The sequence below is a fragment of the Martes martes genome, assembly GCF_963455335.1.
Source record: "Martes martes genome assembly, chromosome: 18".
Classification (NCBI taxonomy): Eukaryota; Metazoa; Chordata; class Mammalia; order Carnivora; family Mustelidae; genus Martes; species Martes martes.
Window position 1 is genome coordinate 6,183,174 of NC_137906.1, and position 19,211 is coordinate 6,202,384.

Consider the following 19,211-nt stretch of genomic DNA (forward strand, 5'->3'; position numbering starts at 1 on the left):
GAGACCCGCTTTGAAGTTGTCATGTAGTCTGATTTATATTTCTGTCCCTGCGTACAGTGAACTCAGCCAGTTTTGTTTGCTGTGGGTCCAGGTCCTCAGGAGGCACTCACGAATTTTTTTGTTTTTTAATTTTTTTATATTGTGGTAAAATGCACGTAACATAAAATTTACCATTTTAACCACCTAGAAGTACACAGCTCAGTGGCACTAAGTACATTGACAATACTGTGCAGTCATCACACAGAGACGAGGAATCCTGTCCCTCGGGAGACCGTCTGGCGAGGGAGTAGACCTGCCTAGAACGTCCTAGAGTGCAGTGGAGTAGGTGCTGGCGTGGAGCCCACGAAGGAGCATGTGGGATGATGAAAAAGATGTCCCGGAAACCATCCTCTTCTCTTGCTGACTTCCACTTTAGCACCGCCCCTCACTGATACTCTAAGAAACCAGGCTAGCAGTCTCCAGCAGCATCCCAGAATCTCGATGGAGTAAGGGTTAGAGAAGAAAAAGAGAAGACGAAGTGTCAAGCAATGACTGCAAATTATTCCCAAATAATTCAGAAAACTCCGTCTGGGTATCAGTAGGCCCGATGCATAGGCACATTCAAATTATTAAGAAAAATAGATACGAGCCCAGTAACTAAATTCACTGAATACAAGTAAGCACAAAAGAAGAGCAACAGAGCTCGGATTTTGCCCGGGAGAACGTGGGAGTTGGGAAAAGTTGAGGCCGCGGGAGCAGACCTCCATGCCTCGGTTTCGGGCCATCCTGAAAAACGGCATCTTTTTTAGAAATATTTGTTGCAAGTGGAGTCTGGGTTCTCTGTATGTAAAATACAACTGGTAGACGGGTGTCTGTCTTTCCGGAGCTTACAGGCCGGTGAGGTAGAGAAGGGAGACAGGAGCATGTGCCGTGGGGTGGGGGGCACGGAGAAGGTAGGGGACTCTGAGGGTCCAGAGGAAAACTTGCAGGCTTTGAGATCACAGAAGGCTTACAGAAGAGGTGGCTGGGCCTTGAAAACTGTTCTCTGGTTATGAGCAAAGAGCACTCGGGGCAGGTTAGCACGGGCTAACCTAACGAATGGAGTCCAGAAAGCACGGGGTTATGTGTAGGGAGTCACCAGGGAACTGGGTTTCTATTTCCTCCAACTTTTTGAGACTTTTCAAAACTACAGAGAGCTGAAAAAGAGTTCAGTAAACTATGTCTGTCCTTCATCTAGACTCACCAATGATTAACATTTGGCACATTTGCATCTCAATACACTTTTTTTTTCTTTCTTTTTTTGGGGTGGGGTGGGGTGGGGTGGGTTAATTAACCTGAAAATAGCTGGCTGTCTTACTCACACTTGAGGCTGTGAATACTTGAGCCTGTATGTCCTAAGAACAAGGACATTTCCTCAACAGGACCAGAGTATAACCATCATACTCAAGGAATTTAACAGTGATGCAACAATCATATTTAATATGAATGTATTTAAATTGCCCCAACTGTCCCAATAATAGTAGTAGTTCCTTCTAGCCCCTATCCCCAGATCTGGGATCCAATCCGTTGCATCTAGCTCTCACATCTCTTTAGTCCATCTGTCTGTCCTTCCTTCCTTCCTTTTTTTCTTTCTTCCCTTCAAGATTTTTATTTTTTATTTGATAGAGCGAGCACACAAGCTAGGGGAACAGCAGAGTGAGAGGGAGAAGCAGACCCCCTGCTAAGCAGGGAGCCCTACACAGGGCTCCATTCCAGAACCCTGAGATCGTGACCTGAGCCGAAACCAAGAGTTGGATGCTTAACTGAGCCACCCAGACGCCCCTAGTCTCCTTTTAGAGCCTTCTTTTGGAAGTGGGTGGATAGGTGTCTCTCGACATTGATATTTTTGAAGGGTCTAGGCACTTATTTGTAAAATGTCCCACAAACTGCATTTATCTATTTTTTCTAAGGATTTCAGGTGAAATTTTTTTGGTTAGAATACTACAGAGGAGATATGTATCTTTTCATTGCCTGTATCAAGAGAAACATTGTCCTCTTGTCTCATTTTTGATAATGCCAAGACTGACCATTTGGCTAAGGTGTCTGTCAGACCTTCCCACCTTCGGGGCACTTTTACATAAATAATCTGTTGGGGGGTGATAATTTTAGACCATTCCCTTAGACCAGTGATTTTAGTATCCATTGATCTATTTTTGAATCAGTTACTTCACTGGAGTTTGCAAAATGGTGAGTTTTCTAAATCTTTCTACATTCATTCATTGGCAGCCTTCAATAGATAACAGATTTCCCTTCTCTACACTTCTCTCTCTGCCTCTCTGACTCCCTTCCTTTCTCTCTGAATATTACTACAGGCTCATGGTTTCCCTTTACATTCAATGTGTTCACAATCTGTTGCTGTCATTTTTAAAAAAATGTTGAAATTGTCCCAGATTCAGCAGGAATCCCTTCCTGCTGGCTCCTGTGTCCTTTTTTTTTTTTTTTTTTTTTTTTTTAAAGATTTTATTTATTTATTTGACAGAGAGAGATCACAAGTAGGCAGAGAGGCAGGCAGAGAGAGTGAGAGGGAAGCAGGCTCCCTGCCGAGCAGAGAGCCCGATGCGGGACTCGATCCCAGGACCCTGAGATCATGACCTGAGCCGAAGGCAGCGGCTTAAACCACTGAGCCACCCAGGCGCCCCTCCTGTGTCCTTTTGATGTGTCCCCATCACTATTTGAGCACTTCCTTACTTTCAGGGATAATGTTCCTGACTCACCTTGACCTTTGCCAGCCCCAGTCCTTTTCCCAGGAGCCCTGGATCCTTTTACTGGGGAATGTATTTTAAAAAACTAGATAAACCTGGGCACCTGGGTGGCTCAGTTGGTTAGAAACCTCAATAAACCTAATCTACTGGAGCAGGGGGTTCAAGGGAAGTGGTAGAAAGATTGAAAACAGATCCTGGGGTGGGGTAGGGGGGAGCTTGAAGACCAGGCCAAAGAGTTTGGTTTTACTCTGTGGGTTTTAGGGAGCCAACCACTGAAAGCCAAGAGCAGGGGAGTGATTGTAGTGTGCAAATGCCACTGTGAGGAAAAGCACGTGGGGGACAAATTGGAACATATAGGTTTGCACGTATCAAGAGGACACTTACAGTTCTATCAGTTCAGGGATAGAGTGGTGATAGGTACATAGAAAATTGAATTAAAAAATAGGCTAAAGCAAACCAGCAAAGACAAAAGAAAAGAAATGTGATCCGTCCACCATGTGGATCATCTGAATAATACATAATCATAAGTTTTACAGTGAATAGTGATTTAACCAATTGCAACAATTATTTTTGGAATGTGATCGCGTGTGCGAGGTTTGGGGGGGATGTAAGAGGGTTATGTCCTCATCCTCCATTCAAGAAAAGTCAGCAGCTAATGCTAAAACTGAGCAGCTAAAAAACAGCAACATATATGTTCAGAAATATTCAGAAAATGGAGGTAAAAAATTAGTGGAAATGGCTTTTAACCTTAAAAACAAAACTGTCCTTTATTTCACCAGCAAAATGGGTTAATTCAGGAATAGAAAATCGCAATTCAGAACCCACAGGTTACAGCAAAACCATAGGCAAGTCTACAAAACAAAGCAGAGGGAACCTTGATGGAGGAAAGGGAGAAGTTGGGAAGGCTGTTAGGAACAAGCCCATTGGTGGAAACTGGAAGGTGGAAGTGTGGTGGCTTCTCATTGGCTGAATGCTGGCTCTCTCACTGGCTAGGCTGTTGCTGGGGAAGGAGGAAAGCTTTCTTCCTGTTGATGGGGTAGTATGGGTATGGGCTTCTTCCTACGGGGTGTGCAATTTGCCAGTCATAAGTTGTGAGAGCGCCCCCTTCTGGCCTTCTGGCTCCATTTTAAATGAAGTTACCTTTTACCAATTTTAACACAGCTTAACAATTTGAAAATGGATGCTTGAGGGAGCAGGAAGTGCATGGGGGAGAGTTCCCCTGGCTGCTTTTTGTAGGAGCATTTGTTGTTGTTTAAAGTACACTTACATGTTTCCTTTTGGGAACTACGCTTATTTTGCCATTATAAAGATATAATTTCAATGTAGTTTAAAACATTTTAAAAGAAGAGGGGCACCTGGCTGGCTCAGTTGTGCATAGAGCCTACTTAAAAATAAATAAAGACAGGGGCACCTGGGTGGCTTGGTCGTTCGTTAGGCGTCTGCCTTCGGCTCGGGTCATGATCCCAGGATCCTGGGATGGAGCCCCGCACTGGGCTCTCTGCTCAGCAGGAAGCCTGCTCTTCCCTCTCCCACTCCCCCTGCTTGTGCTCCCTCTCTCACTGTGTCTCTCTCTGTCAAAAAATAAATAAATAAATAAATAAAGATATTTTAAAAGAAGAAAGTCATTATAGTAGCAGGTTTGGCCAGAAATAGTAAAGGCCTGAAGTAGGATGTTGTGGGGATGGCAGGAAAGGGGTAGTTCAAGATTCTGTGCAGGTAGAATAGACATTATCTGGTTGACCCTGTGGCTATGGAGCTGGAGGGGTCAAGCCCGAGCCTGTGAGGTTGTGAGTGGGGCACTAAACAGAAATGAAAACCACCCAGGTAAAGCAGATGATGGAGGGAACGAAGACGGTGAGATTGTGGGTTTGGGATGTTTTGAGTTTGAGGATCCAACGGGACAGGGAGGAAAAGACCAGCTGGAACTGTCCGAGCAAGGGTTTGTGTCTGAATCAATCGCGGAGGGGTATGAGGCAGGGCACAGGTCCCCATGACACAGACCACAGAAACAGATCTTGCTGACTGCACTCATGTCCTAAAACTACCCAGCGGAGATCCACGAAGAGAAATGTGCTGTACTTCTCTAGACAGTCTGACTCTTCCAGCAAAGCACCCACAGCTGACTTGGAGCAGTAGAAGCTTTGGTGCAGATACCTGGAAATGACACATTTTAATCTCTGCCTCTTTTTATTAACTTGTTCATTCAAATGTTGGGAAAGAAAACACGTTGAACAACGAATTTCGCTACCATTACAATTTTAAGAAGCCTTGAGCGTTTAGTGAAAGCGGATGTGGGCTGGAACAATCGGGAAAAGGTATTAGGAAGGAAGTGTGGGATTTAGATGCCCAGAGGAGAAAAAAGTACATTTCCGGCAGTCGGTAGGAATGAAACTGATGAATTCTGGGAATTAGAAGGAAGTAGTCAACTTGGGCCTTGCTCGGTCAAGAGCTTGAAGACTGAACAGGAAGAGCAAACTCAGTAGAGTTTTGTCTCCAACAGGAGTCAACAAAAATATTAGAGCAGGAAACTGATAGTCACATTAACTTAGTCTGTTCTACTTTTTTCTTTCTTTTTAAATTTTATTATTTTTTTAAGTAAGTTTTACGCCCAAGGTGGGACTTGAACTCATGACCCCTGCGATCAAGAGTTGCATGCTCTACGAACTGAGCCAGCTAGGTATCCCCGATTCTCCCATTTTAGATCTCTGCCTCACCAACACCAGGGCTGGGTTCTAGCCTACGGTGGCCCCAAGCCCTGAAATGATTACAGTCCCTATTCTCATGTGCAATTAGAAGCTTTTTTTGAAATATCAAAATTTTCCAAGATGTGTTTCTTAATGTTTTTGGAGTCCTTACTGTGTGTAGTCTCCTGTTAGGTACCTGGTCCTACAGGTGTCCGTCCTGTTAGTCACCTGGTCTGTGCCTCTCAAATCTGTCTGTCTCCCTTGATCTTATTACATTTGGGTCCCACTACTACGGTTCCTTCTAAGTGGTCACTCCAAGCATCACACGCTGTGACCAGGGTGATCTCTTCCTTTGCCACTCTCATCTCTTGATACTTTCCACCTCAACATCTCTGAAGTTTTAGGTCTGTTGTCCTGAATTTACCAACTCCACCCTGATGCTCCTTCTGCCGAGAACGTACATCTCTCATTTCTCTGCCTAGGGAAAGTGCTACTTATCTTTCCACAATCACCTCAAATGCTCTGTCTTCTGAGGTTGCTCCTGATCCTTCTAGAAGAAAAGGCTACTGAAGAAGGACGTTCTCCCATCTCTGCTAGGGGTTCAGAGGAGCCTCCATAGCGATGGTGTCTGACCTGGAACTCAACGCTTTAACTGGGGGTGGGGGTGGGGGATACGTGTCACCTCAAGATGAGATGAAAAGGAGAGAAGGGCCTGGCACTGGCATGCGCCACGGCTTTCAGGGACACCTCGAAGTCTAGCTCTGTTCAAGGACAGGCTGGAAGGTACATTCTGAGGTCAGCGATCTTTGCACCAAAGGGGAGGATTTACTAGGGAGAGAATTAGGACTGTGTCTCGGGTTGTGCTGGAGAGCCAAACATGTCGGGGACTACGTGGGTGTAGTCTGCTTGGAGAAACGGCTGGAATGTCCTCACTCTCCAGGCCTTCAGTGCTGACTTCCTACTGGGCACTTTGCAGAGCCCGGATCACAGTCCTGTCCTACTTGGGCCTCTTATTTGCTCAGGGCAGGCTCTCCTTTCTCCCCTCTGCAGCTCCCAGTACAGGGCCCTGAACGCTGGAGGTGCCGGCAAAGCCTACCCGAATTAACGGGTGTATCTTTAACAGGTACGCCCTTGAGTATATTTTTCCAAAGAAGCTTGTCTATTATCTTTTCCACCAAGCTCCTAAAAACAAGCATCATACAAATACCCAGGTCTCAACCTCACTCTCTTCCAGAAGTTAACTTTGGGGTGAGCAATGCTGAGGCTCCAGCGGGTCCTTCCGCAGAACCTTCGCGGCGATAAGGTCCCGGGTTTCTTCCCGCCAACCCCTCCTCCCTTCCGCCCCACCCGCGCATCCCCGGGCGTGGCCGAGCGCGGCGCCTTTAAGGAGGGGGCGGAGCACAAGTGGAAAGACAAAGCCCCTGGCCGCGCGCTCCCCCTCCCCCTCCGGCGCACCACACGGACAGTGGTGCCCGGATGTCGGTGTCGCCGTCGGTGACAGATGGCGCAGTGTCTGTATATGTTAAGGGGCTTCTCTAGCATGACCTCTTTGAATTCCAGGCCTTTCGGTCCCCCGCTGTCCCCCATTTTCAACTCCGCCGCTGGAGGCCCTTAAGGAGGCCTCACACCAGCGCTTACATAACGTGACCTTTCACCTCTTCATACTGCCCTCTAGTGCGCTGCAACCCAACTACGCGGCCGGGAAAGGGGGCGGGACTCAAGCGCCAGAGCGGCAGCTCCCCTGAGCCAATAGACTGTGAGCGCTGATCAGCTCTCCGCCTATTGGAGCATTCGCCACCGGCGCCACAGGGGAGCAAGTTAGTGTGTGCGCTGGCCGGGCGGGGGGGAGGAGGGGAATCTCCCGCCATTTTTCAATAATTTCCTCCGGTGCAGCTGAGGAGGAGTCGTGACTGCCGAACGCGGGGACCCGTAGCGAAGGTTGGGCCGGAGGCTGCCGGGCGGCGCAGCGGTGTGCGTGGGAGTTCCGTGTCCTCGCGTCCCGTTGCATGGCCTTCGCGCGGCCGCGCCAGCACTGAGGGAGCCGAGTTCGCGCCGCCCTCTCACCCCTCCCCTCCCCCCACCCCACCCCCGGGAACCAGGCGCTCGCTCCGGGCCGCGGGGCCTAGTGTCGCGCCGCGGGCTCGCCGAGGAGCCGCCGCCTTCCGGGCCGCCGCCTCCGCCGCTGCCACCGCCGCGATGGCGCCGCTCCTGGGCCGCAAGCCCTTCCCGCTGGTGAAGCCGCTTCCCGGCGAGGAGCCGCTCTTCACCATCGCGCACACTCAGGAGGCCTTCCGCACCCGGGAGTATCCTTTCCAGCGCGGCCGCCGGGCCGCCCGCGGGGTGGGGCGGGGTGGGCCGGGGGGCTCGCCGGGGCCGGGCGGGCCGCGCAGCCCGCGCCCGTGGCAGCTGTCAGCGCGCCGGGCGCCGGCGGGCCTGCATCCCGAGCCGGAGCTCGAGCCCGCCGTTCCGCGGGGGTGGGGGCGCGGGCCGGCCCGGAGCCCCGCGCCCTCCATCCTTTCCCCCGGCTCCGCACTTTGTCCCCGGGCCTCGCTTTCGACCAGCGGCCCCCCTGCCCCCGGGTGGCTTTAGGCCCGAAGTACGGACGGGAGACGGCTTTCCTTCTGCTGCTTTTTTCTTTCCTTTTAAATTAAACCTTCAACTTAAGTTTTTGAAATTGTACCCACGCGGCCTCGTGATTCGGCTTGTGCAAGATTTTTTTGTGTGTGCGTTTTTACCCGGATCTCCGCGGGGGCTCCTGTGCTGTTGTGTTTTTTTTTTTTTTTTTTTTTCCTCCTCCGGAGTGGAGACTTGAGGCTGGTGATGAGCTGACAAGACCGTGAGGCGCGTCACCAAGAGCGGATTCCCAGACTTAGGGGAAGGGGAAGGGAAAGTTGCCTCGGAGGAGCCGATGCCTGCCTTCCCCGGCTTGCCCAGGTCTGAAATGCTGACGGCCGAGGAGGCGATCGGCCCGCATTTGACCAACACCGAGGCGTGCTTCAAGTTTTCATGTTGCATTTCAGGAATGGGAGTCTGGTGTTTTCCAGAAGACGCACCCTCTTTTCTGATCGCTGAAGGTTCCTTGCACAAGCTCGGTCTTTCCGTTGTATGACGTTGATTTACTTTTTTTCTTTTATGGATGCCCGATTTGAAGCTTCAGTGTAAAAAGAAGTAGATTCCCGAATCCCGCTTTCTTTAGGCAAAGCTTCAAGGCTGAAGGCCGCTGTGTTACGGAGTTTCATCAGCCCTTTCCTTGGGAAGCACTGGGTTTTTTAGTTTCTCTCTGCTTCTTTGCCCTCCGTATGGGAGGAGGTCCCCATGCGAGCGATGTCGTTTGATTTCATGTCTCTTTGATCCTCTCTTTAATGCAGTCTTGCACAAGATAACCTCATTCTTGTTCCAGTGCGGTTTGTGGAGTTGGATGTTTACGTACAAAAGGACCCGGAAAGTGGGCCGGTGCTGTAGGAAGGCTCTGGGAGAAAGACAGCTGGAGTAGCATCTTGTAGCTGAAATGGATCTCGGGGATGGTCAGGTTCTCCTGCCTCGTTTGCCAGGTGGGCCCACAGGGTTGAGGTTGACTTGTTAAAGGTCAGACACAGAAACGATGAAAGTCAGGGGTAGGATGCAGTGCTTTTTCTGCCTTATCCCTGTAAGTAGATCCAGAAAAGAAGGCAAGTTCCGCGTCCGTTTGTGGTGTGAGGTGAGGTGCCTTTCAGGGAGGGGTTCAGGTGGTAATCCAGTTCTTTTTCTTGTCCTGTTAGGACTTTCAGAAAGCTTTGGAGAAGTACTGCAGCTCCACTGAGCCCAGCATTATTCTAACAGTGTCCTGCTTTTTTATTTTTATTTTTGTTTATTTTTTTAAAAAGATTTTATTTATTTAGTTGGCAGAGAGACTTAGCGAGGGAGGGAACACAAGCAAGGGGAGTGGGAGAGGGAGAAGCAGGCTTACCACAGAGCGGGGAGCATCGGAGCGGATGCGGGGCTCGATCCCAGGAGGCTGGGATCAGGACCTGAGCCAAAGGCAGACGCTTAACGACTGAGCCACCCAGGTGCCCCTTATATTGATTTTTTTGAGATATTTAAAAAACATCAGTGGGGTAAAAAAATTACTGTAGGAATCTGCCATATCCTTTTAAAACGTTATTTAAATATCATTTTTTGAACACTTGATGGGTACTCACTAATATTATGAGATGTTTATTTTTCATGTCTGGTTCTAGTGTAGCATATGAGACACGCAGTAGAGACAAGTTCAAAGTCTGATAGGTATTGAACCATGTAAAAAATGGTTATAGATGGTTAATTTAGAACTGGCTTCCCTGTCCTTTTTGTATCATTTACTGAAAGCATTGAAACGTAGTCCTGTATTGGAGGAGGTTCTGTTAACAATGACAGTTGAAAATGGAAACCTGAAACTTTTTAAGTGTTAGGTATTTTAAAAAAATTCTTCATTAAAAAAATCTCCTGTGCTGGTATTTAGAACCCTTTTTAACAAAGGACTTCTTAAATTGCGTTGCATAGTGAGGGGGAAATTGCTTCCTTGGGAATTTCTATAAGTGCAAGGACTTCAAGGATGGTTTTAAACAATTGTACTGTGTGGTTCACAGGTTGTTATATTTATTAGGCTTTTATTGATTTCATAGAGAACAAGTATGTGGTTGGTTAACAGCTGCATTTGAAGTATGTTTTTTCTGCTTCTTAATTTATATTTACAATTCTGTTTTTAATAGAATTTGATACTTTAATTTTCTCCTAACGCTTAACTTTTGATTGCATGTATATGCAATAGCAAATCAGTGAGATGTTTTTATTAACCTAACGCTGTGAGTGTTGGTATGTTCTTTGAAGGCATTATTGTACCTCCTCATTAAACTTACAGTGGTAGCTGGGAATGATGCACACATTTAATGACTGAGTTTTATATATTGATGATTCTGTTTATTGTATTACAGCTTTGAATCTATGGTACATTGCTTCCTGGGTTAGTTCTAAGGCAGAACACTGGATCTTCCTTGGAGAGGTTCACTTTATCAGAATCAGTTCTTGATGAGATTATCTGACAACAGGATAATCACAGTGGCTAAGTCAAGATGGGTTTTGAGGAGGAACGGAAGCTACAGGCAGCCTGCTGTAGGCTGATGTTTTTGTTGTATTGCTTTAACTGTCCTCCATAAAGCTTAGAAACAACTGCTTCGTAATCTTTGTAGCCTCAGTATATGAGAGCTTTTTTAAAAGGTGTGATGAGGAGGGGTTGTAAGAACACAGTTAATCTGGCAGTAGGCAAGAGTGAGTAGAGCATGTCTTAAGAGTTGGAGTTAAATTGTGTTGCAAGCCAGGATTTTTTACTGGACGTTGGAATAGTGAGTTTGTATGTTGATTTTTATAATTTAATTTCTTTAAAGTTACACTAAATGAGAGTTGCTTTTCACTTGATGAAGACTGTTCCAAAGACAAAATAAAAAGCAGATTTTGAGTTGGTGCTTTGTCATTTCACATGGAACTCTGAGGGTTATAGTTATACTTGTTTAACCTCCACACTTTTCTGGGCCACTTCCTTTCAGGCTATCAAGTACTTTATTGAAAGAAACAGTCCTTACAAGGCTAAAGAGAACAAAGAAGCAGCATATTGTGGTAAGGAGGTAGCTCTTGAAATCACGAAAAAGTAGATGCGTAATGAGATATATAGGATTTGAGAATATCTTGTCGTTTATAACTTACACAACCTTTGGAGAATTGCTTTGACATTTTGTCTGCAATTATATGTGCAACAGTGGCTGGGACATGAAAACCTCAATTGGCATTTGCTCTGAGTAGTTATTTGAGAGTAAGTGACTTATTTTGGTAACCTAAAATCTGAAATAGGATTTAGAGGCAGCTGACTGAATATCATTGTAATGGGCTTTTTTTCTCTTGATTTTGACTTTTTTTCGTTCTTTCTCCGGTAATAACCAGTACAGAGTTACATAAACTTAAAAATACCCAATGTTGAGGTTGTAGGAATTCTAGTTTTGAACTTTTGAGATTAATCTTAGATGACTAGTCAATTAAAATTTTTATTGTTCGAGGGCATTCATTCATTCCTAGATGTAAACCTTATTAGGTAGATAGTGCTGTCCAATAGAAACATACTGTGCCAAATAAATAAATAAAATTAAGGAAAAAAGGGGGGGGGCGCCTGGGTGGCCCTGTTGGTTAAATGTTTGCCTTTAGCATAGTCCTGATGGGTCCTGGGATTGAGGCCTGCATCACGCTCCTTGCTCAGCAGAGAGCCTGCTGCTCCCTCTGCTTGCGCATGCACGCTCTCCCTCTGAAAAATAAATAAATAAAATCTTAAAAAAAAAAAAAAAAGGAAATACAATGTGAGCCATGTGGGATTAAAGGTTTTCTACTGGCCACATGTGGAAAAAAAGGTGAAAAAGAGGACAGACATACTTTTCTTATTCCAGGACCCAGGCTGAAGGAGCAGTCCTTGTCTCTAACGTGCTTTTCTAGTGGCCAGAAGACCTGGAGAACACCAGGGTGGCTTTTTCAGCTTCTTGGTGGTGGCATCTATCCTGTCTGTCCACATCTGTTCACTGAAGCAAGTCATGTGGCCAAGCCTAGCATCAGTGGGGAGGGGATGGGGGATGGGCGCTACTCCTGTCTGAGACCTTGCAAGCCACAGGGCAGAGGATGAAGTAGAATCCTTTTCTGGAACAGAGGTGACTGTATGGAAAGAAGAGTACAATCTGCCATATTTCAGGGTTCAGGGGATGTTTCCTGGGGGACGTTACTTCTCAGTTGAGATCTACAGTATAAGCAGAATGTTGTAGTTAGGTGAAGAGTAGAGGCCTATGCTTTTTGAAGAGTTTGTGAATTTGAAGGTTCTTGAATTTTAAAACTTGGAAGAGGTTTTCTGTAGCTGGAGTGAAGAAGTGGGAATGGAGATAGAGCTGCCAAGTGGGGCTGGACATAGATCCTTGGCAGACAGGTTGAGGAATTTGGTCTTTGTCTTAAGTTTATGGGAAGCAGTTTATAAATCCGAGCAGGGTAAAAGCCGACTCTTAGGAAGCTGTCTGTGGCTGCCTTGTTGAGAATGGATCTGCAGCATGAAGACAAGCGGCCACGAAACTAGTGAGGCCATTATGCAGTAAACCAGGCCACAGGTCTAGAGGTCTGCACAAATTTACTACCGCTTGAGGAGTACAATAGATTTCAGAAATAAGTTAGGTAGATTTGATAAGAGTTGGTGATTGGGGAGGAATCAAGGATAATGTTGTGGTTGTCATTTGGTTAGTGGGTCATTCTCAGGTAACAAGAGAACGCTGGAAGAGGGGCTAGTGGTTTTTTCCTTTTAGTTTTGACTGGGAATGGGTGGGGAGGGTAGGAAGTGAGTGTTTAGTTTGGAAGTTCTTCTGTTGAGTTGCTGTGCGTATCCAAATGGAGGTGTCTGCATTGCTGGTGTATTCTAGGGGCCTGGAGTTCAGAGAGGAGACTGAGCTGGTGATAGAAATTCCTGACAGATAGGTAGTAGTTGAAGTGACTGGAACGGATGCACTCAGTCCCCCAGAATGAGAATGCTCTTCTGATGGTGAATTTTCAAAGGAGGGTGAGAAAGATACGTCTCAGAGTAGGAGGCTCTTTTATTGTTTGCAAAAGCGTAATCAGTAGAGAATATTTGGTATTTAAGGGGTGCCTGGGTGGCTTAGTGGGTTGAATAAAGCCTCTGCCTTCGGCTCAGGTCATGGTCTCAGGGTCCTGGGATCGAGCCCCACATCGGGCTCTCTGCTCAGCAGGGGGCCTGCTTCCTCTCTCTCTCTCTCTGCCTGCCTCTCTGCCTACTTGTGATCTCTGTCTGTCAAAGAAATAAATAAATAAAATCTTTAAAAAAAATTTTGGTATTTAAATATGTATTTGAGGGAAAAAAAGCTTCTCCCTTTTTTTTTCTTAAAAGAATAAAAATCATGGAACTTGCTCAACAAAATCTTGATTGGTGGAGTGATTTTCAGTCCTATGGGAGCCAGAGGCTTGCTTCCCAGTGTGAATATATTTGCATTTCAGGGGCTGAGGGCAAATGAGATTTTAAAGGAAGAACTGGGTTTAAAAACAAATACGATTGAGAAGAAGGATGTTTGGGTGAGAAGCATAAAAGACCAGAGGAGGATTACCAGTGAGGCCAATTAAAATGTTTAAAAATGTTTGGGCTAGCTGAGAAGTGAGGTTCAGAAGCTGAATTTGAGCAATGGCTCTGTTGTGGAAGGAAGGACTGAACTGAGCAGTAAGTGCGTCGTTGCACTTAGGGACTAAGAACTCAGGGTGATTCCTTGGTTTCTGACTGGGACACGAGGGCCTTTCCGTGGGAATCACTGTTACCGAGCAAGCTTAGGAGGGAGGGAAGGGGTGATAAGAAAAGGTTGGATTGGAGGCATCATTGAGGCATCCGGGTGATACCCCGTAGCTGGCCCTGTAGGTCTAGATCAAAGGAGGATGACTGGGCACATTATTCCTGCCTTTAAAAATAACAGCTAGTAACAAAAGCTAAAATTCTTTCTTTAGGACATGTTTGTCTCACATTCTCTCTGCTTACCCAGTGAATTTCTTCAGTGTAAGTAAATACTGCGTTAGTGTTATCAGACGTTTTGAATGTTTAAGTCTGCTTAATGATTCTTTCTGTCATTATTTTACCTCCCCTTCCCCAGTGGAAATAGACAAAACCAGAAAACAAACTTATCTTGTTGATCAGTTACGATGGTGTCGATGGTGTCGCTTTGGAAAGCATGCTGTTTCCTGCCTGTAAGTTTTTATAAATTTTCAGTGAGATTGAATTTACGTAATATTGTATGGATGCTGCCTCCTGGCTTTTGGTGGTACTGTTTTTTTGTTCAGTCATTTAAATATTAGCACCCCCCCTCCCCAGGAAAATAGATTTACTGTTTTGTTTTTGGCAGACCCAGAGAAAGGTACCGTAAGGGAAGGTGCTATACTCTTGGCTAAAACTACTGTTCCTGGACTACTTCTGGATTTTTCCCTGTTATCTGTCTTTTCACTGATCATTAACCCTGGAAAACAAAGAATCTTCATATATAAACAGTGAATTACTTGTTTAGTTGTAAGGTAATATTGCAGACGGGCTGTTTAAATACATTTATGTCAACTACTATAAAAAGCGTCACTTGGAAAGTACAGAGATTGGCCGCTGATTCTGTAGTTGTGGTATCAGTTTATTTTCTTGGTAGCGTCTGTTGCTGTGCCTAATTAGTTAGTTGTCATTTGAATTTGAATGTGGCTGGCTGATAGTGAATTCTAGTCGGGATGGGTGTGGAAAGTTACCATTTATATGGCACTAACTAAAGGCCGGATCTCTTCATCTGCCTTACAAAGACTGAACAATCGTTTCTTAAACGACTTGTTGAGTGTAGTATTATTGGAGACAACGTAAAGACTGGGTAAATATGGTATCAAAATTATTTTTAGGGCTTTATGGAATTGATTTTTTAAACTCTAAGGACCGGGCGCCTGGGTGGCTCAGTTGGTTAAGCGACTGCCTTCAGCTCAGGTCCTGATCCTGGAGTCCCGGGATCGAGTCCCGCATCATGCTCCCTGCTCAGCGGGGAGTCTGCTTCTCCCGCTGACCTCTCTCCTCTCATTCTCTCTCTCCCTCTCAAATAAATAAATCTTTAAAAAAAAAAAACAACAACCAACTCTGAGGACCAACCAGCAGGTGATTCTGAGGTAGACTGGACGCCTTCTAGTAAATGGATCATTAGTATATGCACAGGATTATTCCAGACTGCCTGTGAGCCTGGGGCAGCCCCCTCTCTCTCATCTTGCCATGGAGCAGACTCTTAAGCTTGCTGACCATCTCAGTTGTGTAACAGTTCCACATACCTTAAATTCTTAATCCTTATGACTTGTGTTTAATTTACCTGTATATTATAAATTTTCAGTGCTGTGGGAGTCTTCTTTAGATGAAATAGCTGAAGTGAAGAAATCACATAACAAAATACTAATTTTTTAAATTTGTTTTTAAGTAATTTCTACATCCGGTGTGGGGCTCGAACCAACAACCCCAGGGTCAGGAGTTGCGTGCTCCGCTGACTGAGCCATCCAGGTGCCCCTACAATACTAATATTTTATTTGTAAAACAAAACCATGACAAACCATTTTAGTGATTCTTTAGCTTTAATCATTTTATTTGGATTTGCCACTTGAAAACTCTAATTTCAATTTTAGCTTTTTATGCCGTACATTATAGAAAGGATGCTGTAGTTTTTTCTTTATGTTATAAAGTATTTTATGGGTGTGGATAAGTTGTCTCTGTTGCTTGAATATCATTTTCCTGAGCCACCGCTAACAGAGAGTATGAGGCCCGCCTGGAAAGGTACAGTGAGCGCATTTGGACATGTAAGAGTACCGGAAGCAGCCAGCTAACACACAAGGAGGCCTGGGAGGAGGAACAGGAAGTTGCTGAACTGTAAGTAATAGAAGCATTGCCCTTCTAGCGCCATCTTCATATTACTAGGAAGGGGGGAGTATTGACAGTAAAACTATATTTAAAATTATGGGCATACATTGGACTGTATATTACACGAGTATAATGTCTTAGTGCCCTTGCCTAGTGGCATTTTGCTGGTAACAAAGTACGTGGAATATATAGTTGTGTACACTTACTTAGCTGTTTACCAGGCTCTTGCGTGTTCTCGCTGTATTCTTTTACCTTGAAAATATTCTGGAAATGTAGGTTTTGTTTTGCTTTGTTTTTTTTTAAAGAGAGCGAGTACATGAGGGGGATGGAGGGGCAGAGGGAGAAGGAGAGAATCTTAAGCAGGCTTCGTGCTCTGCACAGAGCCCAGTGTGGGGCTGACGGGGCCGGATCTCACAACCCTGAGATCGTGACCTGAGCCGAAGTCAAGAGTCAGGCACTTAACCGGCTGAGCCACCCAGGCACCCCTGGAAATGTGGTTCTGAGCCAAGGAAGTTGATAATAATCTAGAAGTAATACAGAGGCAGCAATTTAGAAAGATTTCTTTATTTTGTGGTCATTTGAAATTTTAGGACAGTCTTTCAGTAGCTATCAAAAATAAATACATGGTTTGAAGACAGTTTATCTAAATGGGTTAAGCCTCTGCCTTCCGCTCAGGTCATGATCCCCGGGGTCCTGGGATCTAGCCCCGCATCTGGCTCTTTGCTCGGCAGGGAGCCTGCTTCCCCCTGTCTGCCTGCCTCTCTGCCTACTTGTGAATCTCTTTCTCTGTCAAATAAATAAATAAAATCTTTAAAAAAAAAAAAATTCCTGTATGTGTTCAGAGTACCGACTCATCTGGGTGTTTCCTCAAAGAAAACAATTTTGGGCAGTAGGAGCATGCAAAAGATACATGAAGCCAGGGGTGATAATAAAACAACTCTTAGGAATTGGGAAGAGAAGCTTTTTCTGTGGATTTTTCATTGACTTCTCTTGATAGCAGATAAACAGAGAGCATACGGTTGAGTAATCTGATACTGTTCTGCTCTTCTGCTGGTGTGTCGGCCTTAGGTTCAGTTGAGACCTGGTTCTAGTAATGGCTTCATAACTGACTAGTAATTGTTGAGTCTGTTAACCTGGTGTTTGTTCCTTCTTTGCTTGGTCACTTACATTGTTCCATTTTGGATTAGTGTAATTTATGTATATATTTTGTTCTGTACATTAGACCAGGGGTTAGCCTGCCTTATCTGTAAAGTGCCAGTTAGTAAATATTTTAGGGTCTGTGGGCCGCATGATTTCTGTCTCAGCTGTTCATCTCTGACATAGAACGGTGAAAACAGCCATAGGTAAAATGTAAATGAATGTGAATGACTGTAAATAGAAGAGAATTTTATGTGCAAAAACTAGTGAGTAGCTGAATTTGGCCCATGGGCTGTTGCCAGCCTTCATAGTAGCTTGTAGACTTCTTGAGGGCAGGTCTCATGTTTGACTTATTCTGGAATTGTTTACAGTGTGTAGGCACTATCCTCTGCACTATATAAGCATTTACTGTTTGCTCTTTGCAAATAGAGATAATGCTGCCTTTTCTCGGTGTCTTTTTGAGACAAAAAGATGTGTGTGTGAAAATTCATTGTAAATAAAAAGATGGTGACCAGTGACCTATGATAAAGAGTATGAAGAGTAGTAAGGAGCAAGTCAGAGATTGTTACTTGTGATATGATTGTGTACCAGAAAAACCCAAAGAGAGTCAAGCGAAACACTGTTAGGAATAAGAAAGAGAATTCAGTTTCAAAATGTGAATAATGTAGGCTTTCCTACATACAGACAAATGATGGGAATTTAGAGGCTAGGGACTAACCTGGAGTTGTTAGGGAAAACTTCATGGGGCTGCCTTTTTTTTTTATTAAGATTTTATTTATTTGACAGAGAAAGAGATAGCGAGAGCAGGAACACAAGCAGGGGTAATGGCAGAGGGAGAAGCAGGCCTCCCGCACAGCAGAGAGCCCGATGTGGGGCTCGATCCCAGGTCCCTGGGATCATGACCTGAGCCAAAGGCAGATGCCTAACGACTGAGCTACCCAGGCGCCCCTTGACAGGATAGTTTGTACCAAATTATAGAAGACAGGATGAGACATTTGTATTTAATTTAGTGAATAGTAGGACAACAGCAGTTTTTGAACAGGAGAGAAATATGATTGGAGTTAGGCTTTGAGATTAATCTAGAAACAGTGTATAGGATGAGTTAGAGAGGGACGAGCAGATGGGAGGTTGATGCAGGCTTCCTTAGGATAGTATTCAAATAGAGTCATGGCATTATTGGGAATAGAACTAATAAGATGGTTTCTCTAATTGTTCTTGAAAAGAGGGTTTTTAGCCCTAACTTTGGAAAAGCTCTACTAACTTTGTTCTTGAAAAGTCATAAAACACATTAGCATATTAAAGGTTTTCAGAAGACTTCCAGTAAAGAAACTGTAGCTTGGTGTAACCTTGTGGGTTTCAAACTTACTTGACCTTAGAAGCCATTACAGTGGAGGGAAGTACTAAAGAACACATTTGGGGCATGTTTTATGTGATTTGATAGTGAATAGAACATAGGGTGTGATGGGGGGAATTACTGAAAAAGTATGGTTTTACAGTTTTTATTCAAAGTAGAAATCATGTTTTTTCCATTTATAAAAGTTATGTGTACTTTTTGAAAGAATGTAAGCAATTCAGGGACCCCTGGGTGGCTCAGCCGAAGCAGCTGCCTTTGGCTCAGGTCATGATCCCAGAGTCCTGAGATCAGAGTCCTGCATTGGGCTTGTTGCTCAGCAGGAAGCCTGCTTCTCTCTCTCCCCCTGCTCTCGCTGTCAAATAAATAAATAAATAAAATGTTAAGGAAAAAAAAAAAAAGAATCTGAGCAATACAAAGTTGATATAAAGATCTAAGCATCACTGTCCAGCCTCACTGCCCAGATGTAACTGTGGATAGTGACCTTTGAATCTTGGTGACTGGGAGGCTTGATGGAGAGCAGGTTTTAGAGGGGTCAGGAAAGGCCTCATGGAGTTAGGGAAGTCGGAGGGCATCTTGGGGCGGTGATTAAGCTGGGAGGGAGAATGGTAGGGAGAGGACAAAGGTAACAGCCTTAACAAAGGCAGAGAGACTTCTGTTGATTGGACTGGGGAATAGCCGGTAACTCCATAGGTAAATTGTAAGGCAGTATGATAAGAGATTTTTTTTTTTTTTAAAGATTTTATTTACTGATTTGACAGAGATCACAGGTAGGCGGAGAGGCAGCCAGAGAGAGAGGAAGGGAAGCAGGCTCCCTGCTGAGCAGAGAGCCTGATGAGGGCTCGATCCCAGGACCCTGGGATCATGACCTGAGCTGA

The 19,211-nt window shown here is 45.1% G+C and overlaps 1 protein-coding gene across 2 annotated transcripts in view; it reads left to right on the forward strand.

Moving 5' to 3' along the window:
- The first annotated feature begins 7,203 nt into the window (after positions 1-7,203).
- BAZ1B (bromodomain adjacent to zinc finger domain 1B) overlaps positions 7,204-19,211 on the forward strand; it is a 67,288-nt gene continuing 55,280 nt past the window's right edge. For both annotated transcript variants that reach the window (XM_080830502.1, XM_080830503.1), the window contains exons 1-2: positions 7,204-7,707; positions 15,738-15,854. In XM_080830502.1, the coding sequence (XP_080686628.1) occupies positions 7,601-7,707; positions 15,738-15,854 (224 nt within the window). In that variant the 5' untranslated portion in view covers positions 7,204-7,600. The remainder of the gene's footprint in view (positions 7,708-15,737; positions 15,855-19,211) is intronic.